This window comes from Mixophyes fleayi, chromosome 3 (assembly GCF_038048845.1).
Source record: "Mixophyes fleayi isolate aMixFle1 chromosome 3, aMixFle1.hap1, whole genome shotgun sequence".
Taxonomy (NCBI): Eukaryota; Metazoa; Chordata; class Amphibia; order Anura; family Limnodynastidae; genus Mixophyes; species Mixophyes fleayi.
In genome coordinates, this window is record NC_134404.1 from 35,737,604 (window position 1) to 35,750,097 (window position 12,494).

General features: G+C 43.8%; 1 protein-coding gene across 2 annotated transcripts in view; it reads right to left on the bottom strand.

Annotated features, from left to right (window-relative positions):
* The window catches only part of KLHL29 (kelch like family member 29), a 625,364-nt gene that overhangs the window by 100,149 nt on the left and 512,721 nt on the right, over positions 1-12,494 (bottom strand). For both annotated transcript variants that reach the window (XM_075201372.1, XM_075201373.1), the window contains exon 8: positions 11,811-12,070. In XM_075201372.1, the coding sequence (XP_075057473.1) occupies positions 11,811-12,070 (260 nt within the window). The remainder of the gene's footprint in view (positions 1-11,810; positions 12,071-12,494) is intronic.

Consider the following 12,494-nt stretch of genomic DNA (forward strand, 5'->3'; position numbering starts at 1 on the left):
AAAGAGAAATCTCAGTATTAAACTATTATTATTGAGATTTCAAATAAAATCAGGACCTACTGACATTAAGAATGGGTTCTGTGTTTTTTTTTTTAAAGACCATATTTCATTACATTGTTATGTGATGAAATATGGTCTTTAAAAAAAACAAAAAAACACAGAACCCAATCTTAATGTCAGTAGGTCCTGATTTTATTTGAAATCTCAATAATGATAATTTAATATCTACGGGAGACCTTTGATTAGCGACTCCCAACGAGAGGACAAATCTATTTGTCACAATACCAGGCTGGATATGTCAGATGAATTTAAGGGTGATCTATAGACTCGCTCTAAAAAACATTTGACAGATGATCGTGTGAAGTATATTTTAATTAGAACTGACATCATTCTGCTGAGATTTGCCTTTTAACATTAATTTACTATATGGATTTAACACTGGGCTTGTCACAAAAAAAATGAGCACATGGCAGTCGTGTTGGTAGTTATGTGGGAACATGAAAAGGATTGGGAATCACTGTCTTACACCAGGAAATAGCAGGAGAAGCACAGTCAATGTTCTGTTTCATCCTGACAAGCACACTGAGGAGCGAGATATAAAAATAGTGTATCGTATTCATTTAATTTGTAAGGCTTGCTATATACGTTTGAACGGATTTCCATTCATTATCAACCACGGCAAAGAGGACGTCCGAGCTGGTCAGACATCCTGTATTGGTGCATCAAAATCACACAAAACACTTTAATGTGACTGCACTGACTTCACCTGGATGCATAAGTCTTCAGTGCCTTAGGTTAGGTCATTTAGTTAGTGCAGGAGCCAGAGGTAGCTTAAGATACGTGCGACATATTATGGTATCGGCGAAATGCGTCGGACCTGCAAAAATTGTAAAAACCAGCACTAGGCTATGCCCACACCCGTGGGTGGTTGGTGCGACATTTCAGTCATTCATTCAGCAAAACTGTGCACAAACCACTTTCTCAAAAAAGTATGTGATGCCGTGTCCAAGGGCAGGCTGGGTTGGGGGAGGGGGGAGTCTGCCCGCCAGGCCGGTCCCATAGTGGGCTCCTTTGGGCTGGGTCACTGGGCAGCCTGCATTTTTTTGTCCTTTAAAATGTTCCTTATAGGCTGCTGAGTCGAGTCTTGCCCCATGGCTAAAATTTGCCAACCCTCCCTTGGCCCTATCCAATCTACCATTACTTTATAATCCTGCTTGGTTTAAACTTGTCTGTGTCTTAAAACAGGAAAGTCAGCAGACGGCAGCACTCTATGTATGCACTACACTCTATGCACTCTATGTACATATGTCCCTATCGTACATATAGATGTTTTTATTGCAGTGGTAGAAATTCGCCGCTCCCATATATATAGTACAACTGGGAGGTACAATAGACATCCCATTGATCAATCCCTTTATAAATGTGCCCTTCTGCACTCGTTTAGTCTCAACGAAATGTCTTGTACCACAAAGTAAAGTCCCATTGTATGCGTAAAATACTGAGAATCTGGTGCACTTAGTCCGTGTTTAGTTATGAGAAATGTGGATGAAGAAATTCATATCTACAAACTGATGCGCAGAACCATAATTTATCGTCCACCCATACTGTTTTTTCTTTAAGGGAAACACACAGCCCATGACCCCGTCCTAAACACATTTACAAAGGGTACTGTGGAACTTCAGCGATCCAACCAGAGCGCGCTGTCAATCAGTCAGCTTCCCACTAGGCAGAATATTGCAAAGCAAATGAAACTTTTCCGGATGTGACATATTGCTCAGGGCTTCCAACTCAGTAGTTCGTCTTTATTGCTGCGGAATATTACCTAATCACTCACTAACCCTGTGTCGCTCGCCTCTTTCTGTTTTCAAGTGGTTGATTTCATGCAACTGTTAGCGATGCTGCTGACATATTTTTCTAATTGGAAACATCTGTACTTCAGCACTGTAAAACTAAAGCACCAGCACAAATTGTCTCCACCAAATATTAAGTAGCCGGCTCGCATCACCAGTGCGGCCGTTGAAAGTCTAAACGGGATGCTACTTTCTAGTTGTTGAGCAACGATAAAAGCCAGAAAACTTGCAGAGGAGGCTTTAACCTTTTAGTGCTACAAGTCAAAGAGTGGGAGCTACTCAGAGGCAAACAAACGTGGGAACAACAGTGCTAGGCCTACAAGTTGTGAAGTATGCTGGCACTATTTAAATATATAGTAATTAAAATAATAAACAATAAAAGTCAACTGCATACCAATATTTCTCCTGTGGTTTTATGGACACAGTGCTGCTTAGTGACTTCTAGTCACGTGTGTATCCGTCATGGGTGCAGGGTAAGTAGTGCTCATGGACCCATAAGCTAGGAGGGCCCGAACCTGCCCCTTGACTTATAGGCCCAACGTGCAAATATAGTTGTACTGGCATGTTGGAAGAGGGCCCGGGGCTCTGGTCTGGCTGGCCCTGGCATTTCGGTTGTTCCCGGTGGCTCACCCATTGATTAGCCACTGAATTACATGCATTCCTGCTTACAGCAAGGGTCAGCCCTCTGTCCTGACTGTCACCCAGGAGCAGGATGACAGACAGGGTGTATAGCCAGTCAAGGCAGGGGTCTGATCCACTCCTCCTGCTCCATCTGATCTCCTCCTTTTCCCCATTGCTCCAAACACCTTCCTTCCCGTTTGCTCCACCCCTTCACCTTTTTCTCCTGTGCCTCACTTTCCTTTTCCTCCCCACCCTCCCATTGGGGGTATCAATGCAATGTAGTGGGGGCTATTATGGTTGTATTGTGAGGATATAAATGTAATGTGGAGGATATTAAAGTAATGGGGGTATTAATGTAATGTGACTGATGGTGTGAATTAGTTATATAATGCAAATGCTATTCATTTAATGTCTCAGCAGGTGTGGGCTCTTTATTAAATGTGGGGGCTATTAATTTAATGTGAGATTGATGGGGGCTATTTATATATTGTAGAAGTTAATAATGCAATGTGGGGTCTCTATTAAATGTGGGGCTAATAATTTAATGATGGTGCTAGTTGGGGGAAGGATGTCTATGTACTGATTTAACGTTGGGGCTGGTTGGGGGGAGGGAGGCTTCCCAAGAGGTATGTAGTACCTTCCTCTTTTGCAAACAAGGCACTAGCATTCCATGGTCCAGATGAGCATCAACAAAGCTTTAGACACCAGCAGCAGCAGGTAGTCAAAGCTGCAAGAACAGGTAGGAGGGAGCAGTCTGCCGCCTGTCCTGATTCTGGTGGGGCAGTCTTGATTTTTTCGTTCTGTCCTGCAAAGTCAGGACTTCTTCCTGACTGCAGGGACAGACCAGACGTATGCTTTACTTCATACGGCTCTCCCAATATGTCCCTGCCTGCAGATATTGCCCTTCTGAGATAGCCAGAGAAGGCGAGGTCAGGGTGCTGCCCTTCACCACACACTGCTGTTACATGAAGTGTTTCATGATGGCAGCACACTGGCTTAGTGGTTAGCACTTCTGCCTCACAGCACTGGAGTCATGAGTTCAATTCCCGACCATGGCCTTATCTGTGAGGAGTTTGTATGTTCTCCCCGTTTTGCGTGGGTTTCCTCCGGGTGCTCCGGTTTCCTCCCACACTCCAAAAACATACTAGTAGGTTAATTGGCTGTTTTCAAATTGACCCTAGTCTGTCTGTGTGTCTGTGTGTCTGTGCGTGTGTGTGTGTGTGTGTGTGTGTGTGTGTGTTAGGGGATTTTAAATGTAAGCTCCAATGGGGCGGGGACTGATGTGAGTGAGTTCTCTGTACAGCGCTGTGGAATTAGTGGCGCTATATAAATAAATGGTAATAATAATAGTAAAATGATATTGAAATATATATAGGCAATATTTTATTTCAGCCTGTTGCCTCCCACCCCTCCCCCCCCGTTGGCTCCCTCCCCACTTGCCTCTTGTCTGTTAACTAATTTAATTACTATGTGTATTTTGTCTTTTCTTTTTCCACTGGAGCTCTCTCTGTAATTTAGCTAAAGCAAGTCCTGTATCGCTGATATAGAAGGTTTTCATTATGAATTCATGGGAGTGATACACACAGATACACACTGTGAGAATATTGCACAGCTTGCCCATGATAATCCACTATGTGAGAGCTTTCTATATCTGCTGTGCGGGCTGAGCCCAATGCCAATATGACATCTCTGGCCGTCCTGCACAAATGGGGTTCTCGTGAGGCTTATTTCATTTGGTGGCCACTTCAAATGTAACGAGGGAGAGAGAGAGAGAAAGGGGGGGGGAGAGGGGGAGAGAGGGATAGAGAATGGGAGAGAGAGGAAGAGAGAGGGATAGAGAGGGGGAGAGAGGGATAGAGAGGGGGAGAGAGGGATAGAGAGGGGGAGAGAGAGGAAGTGAGAGGGATAGAGAGGGGGAGAGAGGGATAGAGAGGGGGAGAGAGAGGAAGAGAGAGGGATAGAGAGGGGGAGAGAGAGAGGGGGGAGAGAGGGAGAGAGAGGGGGAGAGAGAGAGGGGGGAGAGAGAGAGGGGGGAGAGAGAGGAAGTGAGAGGGATAGAGAGGGGGAGAGAGGGGGAGAGAGAGGAAGAGAGAGGGATAGAGAGGGGGAGAGAGGGGTAGAGAGGGGGAGAGAGAGAGAGGGGGGAGAGAGAGGGAGAGAGAGAGGGGGGGAGAGAGGGGGAGAGAGAGGGGGAGAGAAGGGGGGAGAGGGATAGAGAGGGGGATAGAGAGGGAGAGAGAGGGATAGAGAGGGGGAGAGAGAGGTAGGGAGAGGGGGGAGGGAGAGGGGGAGAGAGAGAGGGGGGAGAGAGGGGGAGAGAGAGAGAGAGGGTTAGAGAGGTGGAGAGAGAGGAAGAGAGAGGGAGAAGGAGAGGGTGTGCGGGTGTGACGGCGAGGGGGAGAAGGAGAGGGTGTCAGGGCGAGAGGGAAAGGAGGAGAAGGAGAGGGTGTGAGGGGGAGGGAGAGAGAGAGAGAGAGAGAGAGAGAAGGAGAGGGTGTGAGGGTGAGAGGGGTAGGGAGAGAGGGAGGGGGTGAGAGGGGGAGGGGGAGGGAGAGAGAGCCAGAGAGAAAAAGAGAGAGAGAAAAAGAGAAAGAGAGAGAATGAATAGGGATAGTCAAGGCTGTTTAATACTTTAAATATATTTTATTGCTTTTGATTTAAAACTTAATTGTGTCTTGACAAACAATTCCCACAACTCCTAATAATTAGGTGCTGTCCGTGGTGCTGAACGTGTCACTGCTACTGTCTCCAAAGGAAAGGGTTAAAGATTCAGGTCCTAATTGACAGTTCGGAGTAAATCCAGACATTGTCTGTGACAATAATACCACGTTGAATTTATGCATTTCATCCCACATAGGTGACACCAGTCAAACACACATTAACACAATTGGCTATGAACTACCTGCTGACACTTAGCAGTAATAATTTGATCTGAATTAACCAATACTCCATAACATCTAAAACACATTGCTTGTTATGCAAAAACAAACAAACTAGGAAATGACATACTGAAGATATAAAACTGATAATAGTAGATGTAAATAGACAAAGAAACGCTTTTGCAGAAAAAGTTTCTCAGAATGCCTGGAGAGCAGAAAACTCCTTTTTCTTGGCCAACTTCTTAAGGTTTAACTTTGTTCCTCTGGTTCAGTAAAGGAGCATGTAAGAGGCTTTCGTAACATATCGGCAGCCATAGTGATACTTGCCGGGAGCTGCCAAAACAGCATCTTGGAACCGATAAACTAAAGCCCTTAAAGCTCCTGACGGGCAAAGCCTAAACCAGGAAGCGTTTTAAATTGTTAAGCCAAAATGTTACTAAGGCGGTTTATTTTCCTTACTGGGGAAACATTTTGCTTTCTTCAACAAAATGGTCAAGAAATAACCCCTCATGTGCCAGGGATTGGACCATAATCCACACAGTAGCCAATTTCATGAAACTCTTGCATGAGATCAAGGCTTTATAGAAATTGCCTGTAGAGCTCTATAACCAAGAGTTACAAGGGATAATACAAACCTACACAATAGGTTGAGAGCCTTGCTCACGTGGGCTTACAATCTAAAGGATGTATAATGAAATGGGAACAATTATAGAGGGAAACACATAATATTCTAGTGCAGTAATTGACTGCAACTAATCAGCAAGTAGCTTTCATCTTGTCTAGTGCACATTAGGCAATACAATCAAATATCTGATAGGTTGCTATGATGGGGTGCACTTACTTACTTAGCATACAGGTGCCCTAATATAGCATAAAGAAAAGGAATGTTAGAGTTCTAGAATGTTGGCTTGTGTGCGGAATTCTGGGGCTTCCAATGCCTTGCAGTGTCAAAGGTCACACTGACAGTGGACAATGAGCTGTTCTCTGAGCGCAGCAGGAATAAATTCACCGGCTCTACTGACTTGTCTGCTGGTCACCACTATTGTGTTACTATTTTTTCATTTATTGTAATGCTTCATAACTGAAAAAAATATCTTATAAGACATATTCAGAGAAGGTTATTAATGCTAAGGGCATCCAACAGTCAATACAAGTTTGCAGCAACTTGAAGAACTTTTCTCTTTTGTGAATGACTGACTGATGACTGCTCAAATACATGAACCATTTCAACCATTTGGGTTACTATGGTGTTCCAGATGTCATTAACGGTATGTTTAAAGGGGTCACAAGTAATCCAATAATAGCAAATTAAATATTGCGGTTGCCACGGAAACATGGGAAAAGTTCTGAGAAAATAATTACTGGTTTGCAGGTAATAACGGTGTTTAAATCATGTTTTTTTAACAATGCTGGGATAGGTACATCTGGTAATTACAGCATTATAATTTGCATTTTTATTGTCCCATTCATTCAAACCGTATTAAATATCATTTTAGGATTAGATTTCGACATGTCCACATCCAGACACCTTTGAAGTGGAAACTCAGTGGGGCTGAATACTAAACTCTAGATATTACTAAGAGTCTGCCTGTGTATCACCAAGCCTGACACACACACATACACACACACCCACATGTTTGTTCCAAGCTGCCTTCCCTGCGCTGTACATTTTCCATGCCAACGTCAACACAGACACAGAACGCTATTTACCATGGCCTTGCGTGATTGCACAACGGGGGGGCGGCCGCGATCACGCAAATCACGTCTTCACACCCCCAAGGTCCAAAAAGCCAAGTGTACTATTTACGAATATTATTCAAAGGAGCAAATGTGCAATAATTCATTGCAACTAATCAGTAATTACCTTTTATTTTGTTTGGTGCAAGTTAGAAAATAGAAGCCAATATCTGATTGGCTGCCATGGTGTGGTGCATATTTGCATCTTTGATCAATGTTCGTACCTATTCAGTAAAAAGGAAAATGTAGTGTTACTCACAAACAACCAGATTTTTCTTTAATTTCCTAAACTGCACTCTAAAAAACAGACAGTTGGGGGTAGATTTGTCAAACCTTCTAAAACGTAAAAGTGGAGGTGTTGCCTGTAGCAACCAATCAGGTTCTACCTATCGTGTTCAAAAATGTACTAGATAAATGATAGCTGGAATGTGATTGGTTGCTGTGGGAAACACACTTCGTTTTTTTTAGAAGGTTTGATAAATCTACCCCTTAGAGTCTGGTTGTTATGGTTACAGCACTTTATCTAATTTATCTGTCTGACCCCACAAAAAAAACAAATCAAAGCCATCAGGGCAATATATGTCCCAGAGGCGTAACTAGCGAGCTCTGGGCCCCGCTGCAGGGAATCGGGGAGGAGGGAATGTGGGCCCACAGCTCGCTAGTTACGACCCTCTGTATCTGCCGTGCAGAGGGCCCCATTATCTCCATGGGCCCCATACACCGCACCTGCTGGTAGTCCTGCCACTGATATGTCCCACCCCAGTACACCAAACCACACCCATGGTCCGCCCAAACATGCCTGACCAACCTAGCCACACCCCCAAGTTACACAAAGCCACACCCCTTCCCTGTAGACCACACTCATTCTCAAGCCCAAAAATCAGGATAATTAGGAGACATGTGACATGTCTCAGTTTCAAATGTTTCCAGAGATAACGTACAGCCACAGTATATTAAAATGAACTAGATGCAAGAAGTACATTATAGACTTATCTCATGTAACACTTAGCTTATCTAAAGAAATGATGTTATCTGCAGAAATATGCTGTCTTCGACAGCAACCGATGCAACTCTTAATTTAAATGTGCTAACCTATAAGAAAAGTAACAACATAATTCTGCACGGAGCACTGTTTTATGACACAATTTGTTGCATATTCAAAGATGCACAATAAGTGGATTTTAAAGACTTTCCAACCCAAATGGGAAACTCATCAAACTGCAGTAAGAAAAGGGATTTGAAAACGCGAAGGACAATACGTGTCATAATCAGTCTGTGCCTGCAGAAGAATCTGCCTATGGGAGACACAATGACACAAGCTGGAGAATATACAATTTATAATGTCTTGCAGAGGTAGGAGCCACGCTGAGATTTTTATAACACTACAATAAAGATGGAGTTATAGAGCCGCTCAGAATGGAACATGACAGATATATTTTACAATGAAGGAAAGTTTATGAAACTACAAGTAGTCTGATTTTCTCTGGTTTCTTCGAGTAAAGAAGGGGAAATAATTTGGAAATGACCAGTCTGGCTGCTTGGATCATCATGAAGTATAATAATGACACAGCAGGATATATACTGTACAGTAGTACATTTGGAGCTGGGAAAGGCAACTTGTACAGATACAATTGCTGTAAAGCTACAACTACCCAGACAGTGCTCCCATGTCATTGAGGAGATGGCATGTTGGACCTTTGTTATGAGAGGGGCCTGGCACTATATTTCACCAGACCTCATGAAAATCTAGTCTTAGGGTCCTGGGGAATTGTGCTTTATGCATACATATGGATTTATGAAGACAAAGTAGCGATCTCCCCCAGCAGCCAACATGCTCATAGGGTCTTTGTATAGTTAGGAGCAATTCCATCTGAAGGGTGCAAATTTGCCCCCGGACACACCATGTTCTGATGCAAGGGGTGGAAATATATTTATTTTGGCATGCAGGGACAATACTGGCTGCTAATGTCAGTGACGTTGCACCAGCCCTCCAGTACCCACAAGAGATATGCCTCCTACAAGGCACATCTGTTTTGTGTTGCCCTTACTATGCCCGCTCCTGCCCGCCGTTGTTCTGCCTCTCCAGGCGTAAGGGGAAGGTCAATGCCATGTAAAAGTCTAAATCATAGCGTGTGGCTACGGAGCACAGAAATACATAGCTCCAACTCTATATGAGCCCTGTAGTCTGGGTCACTTGGGATAATTAACACCTGTCTAGTGAGCACATGACCCCCACTCAGTCCTCACCTTGGCTGGCACCTCAGCTGGCGCCATTCATGGTGTGGAGTGTGCTAGGGTATCTGGGATAAGGGAGCATTCTGAATGGTCATACAGATATACAGATTGTTGGGGCTTTCACCTTTAACATATTCTCCGATTACAGTTTAATCATCATCATATTATTATAAACAATATTATTATAGCTGGAAAGAGCAATCTCCCTGCAGTCTTTGGGGACTCCCCCCCCTTCCGCAGTTCTAGACACTCCAGCATAATCTGCTCTCTAAAATACATTGATTGGAAATTGTTGACAATAAAAAAGTCTTATACCAGCGGTCACAGGACACCTTGTTGGAGCGAGCTGCAGAACTCTGTATTCAGACAACCAGCATCCAGCGCTGCTTTCTGACAACCAGCATTCAGCACTGCTTTCTGACAACCAGCATTTTGACAACCACCATTTAGCGTTGCTTTCTGACAACCAGCATTCCGACAACCAGTATTCTGACAACCTGGCTTTCTGACAACCAGGATTCTGACAACCAGCATCCAGCGTTGCTTTATGACAACCAGCATTCTGACAACCACCATTTAGCGATGCTTTCTGACAACCTGTTTTCTGACAACCAGCATTCTGACAACCTTCTTTCTAATAACTAGCATTCTTCGCTACTTTCTGACAACCAGCATTCTGACAACCTGCCTTCTGACAACCACCATTTAGTGCTGCTTTCTGACAACCTGTTTTCTGACAACCAGCATTCTGACAATAAGAATTCCGACAACCAGTATTCTGACAACCAGCAGTCCGACAACCAGTATTCTGACAACCTGCTTTCTGACAACCAGCATTCCGACAACCATCACTCAGCACTGCTTTCTGACAACCAGCATTCTGACAACCATCATTTAGCGTTGCTTTCTGACAACCTGTTTTCTGACAACCAGCATTCTGACAACCAGTATTCTGACAACCAGTATTCTGACAACCAGCATTCAGCGCTGCTTTCTGACAACCAGCATTCAGCACTGCTTTCTGACAACCAGCATCCAGCGCTGCTTTCTGACAACCAGCATTCAGCACTGCTTTCTGACAACCAGCACTTTGACAACTACCATTTAGCGTTGCTTTCTGACAACCAGCATTCCGACAACCAGTATTCTGACAACCTGGCTTTCTGACAACCAGCATTTAGCGATGCTTTCTGACAACCTGTTTTCTGACAACCAGCATTCTGACAACCTTCTTTCTGATAACTAGCCTTCTTCGCTACTTTCTGACAACCAGCATTCTGACAACCTGCTTTCTGACAACCACCATTTAGTGCTGCTTTCTGACAACCTGTTTTCTGACAACCAGCATTCTGACAATCAGCATTCCGACAACCAGTATTCCGACAACCAGTATTCTGACAACCTGCTTTCTGACAACCAGCATTCCGACAACCATCACTCAGCACTGCTTTCTGACAACCAGCATTCTGACAACCATCATTTAGCGTTGCTTTCTGACAACCTGTTTTCTGACAACCAGCATTCTGACAATTAGTATTCTGACAACCAGCATTCAGCGCTGCTTTCTGACAACCAGCATTCAGCACTGCATTCTGACAACAAGCATTCTGACAACCACCATTTAGCGTTGCTTTCTGACAACCAGCATTCTGACAACCAGCATTCTGACAACCACCATTTAGCGTTGCTTTCTGACAACCTGTTTTCTGACAACCAGCATTCTGACAACCTTCTTTCTAATAACTAGCATTCTTTGCTACTTTCTGACAACCACCATTCTGACAACCTGCTTTCTGACAACCAGCATTCTGACAACCTTCTTTCTGATAACTAGCATTCTTCGCTACTTTCTGACAACCAGCATTCTGACAACCTGCTTTCTGACAACCAGCATTCTGACAACCACCATTTAGCGTTGCTTTCTGACAACCTGTTTTCTGACAACCAGCATTCTGACAACCTGCTTTCTGATAACTAGCATTCTTCGCTACTTTCTGACAACCAGCATTCTGACAACCTGCTTTCTGACAACCAGAATTCTGACATTGTGCTTTGTGATAACCAGCATTTTGCGCTGCTTTCTGACAACCGCTATTCTAACAATCAGCAATCTGATAACCAGCATAAACCAATGCTCAGTTTCAAAATTCTCCAGGTACGGCAGCGTGGGTGCACCAGAGAATGTTTAGTACATATTATATCCTAGAAACATGCAATGTAGCTGTAAGAGGAAATTCGGGGGTTATTCACAAAAAATTAAGGTATCCTTAATATCCTCCCTAAATTGTTAGGCCACATCTTAATCAAGCTGAACACTGCGGCCCACCTTCTTCTCTACCTTTGGGATCCTCACTATTAAACACAAACCTGTCCAGCAAGTCACTAATAGGCATTATACTGTTACTGAGAACAAGTGAAGACATGTTACATGAGTAAATATTTCCTCTATGGCTACAAGCTGCTTTAGGAAGTGCCGTATTTCCCCTACCTGCGCTCTGCTTGTCGGGTCTTTCTTTATCCATTTGATGACCGTCTCGTACACCAGCTCCTCGGCCTTGGTGTTCAGGCTGTCGTTTGAAATGTAGGAGACAAAATCTTCCCTGGAAACATTGAGGATCTCGTCCTGATTGGCCACCTCCGGGAAGTTCTGCAGGGCGTACGCCTTGGCCATGTTACAGAGCTCCACGCACTGCATGGCTTCAGCCATGGCCAGGATGCCCAGGCAGTTGTTGGCAGTCAGTTGTTTTTCTGCATAAAAAGACAACACCAGCAAATTACTCCTTTATATGAGGTGTATTTTAGTACTAAATCCTAAACATGACATGAGAATACCCAGCTCTATGCCATCTGTTCTATTTTATTTGTTGTTTAGAAATCAAACAGTACTTTTAATTACAAAATAAACTGGAGAGTCCTCAGTTGGATGTCCCTCTTGGAACCCCATGGCCCCACCCTATGTCACATTACAGGGTCTCATATAAATTTGGGGAGAGAGAGCATGTACTAAATATTGTCACTTTGAGGGCTCTCTCACACACGGGGGTAAATTTATCAAGTTTGAAAAAGTGGAGCTGTTGCTTATAGCAACCAATCAGATTCTAGTTATCATTTAAGTACATTCTACAAAATGACAGCTAGAATCTGATTGGTTGCTATAGGCAACATCTCCACT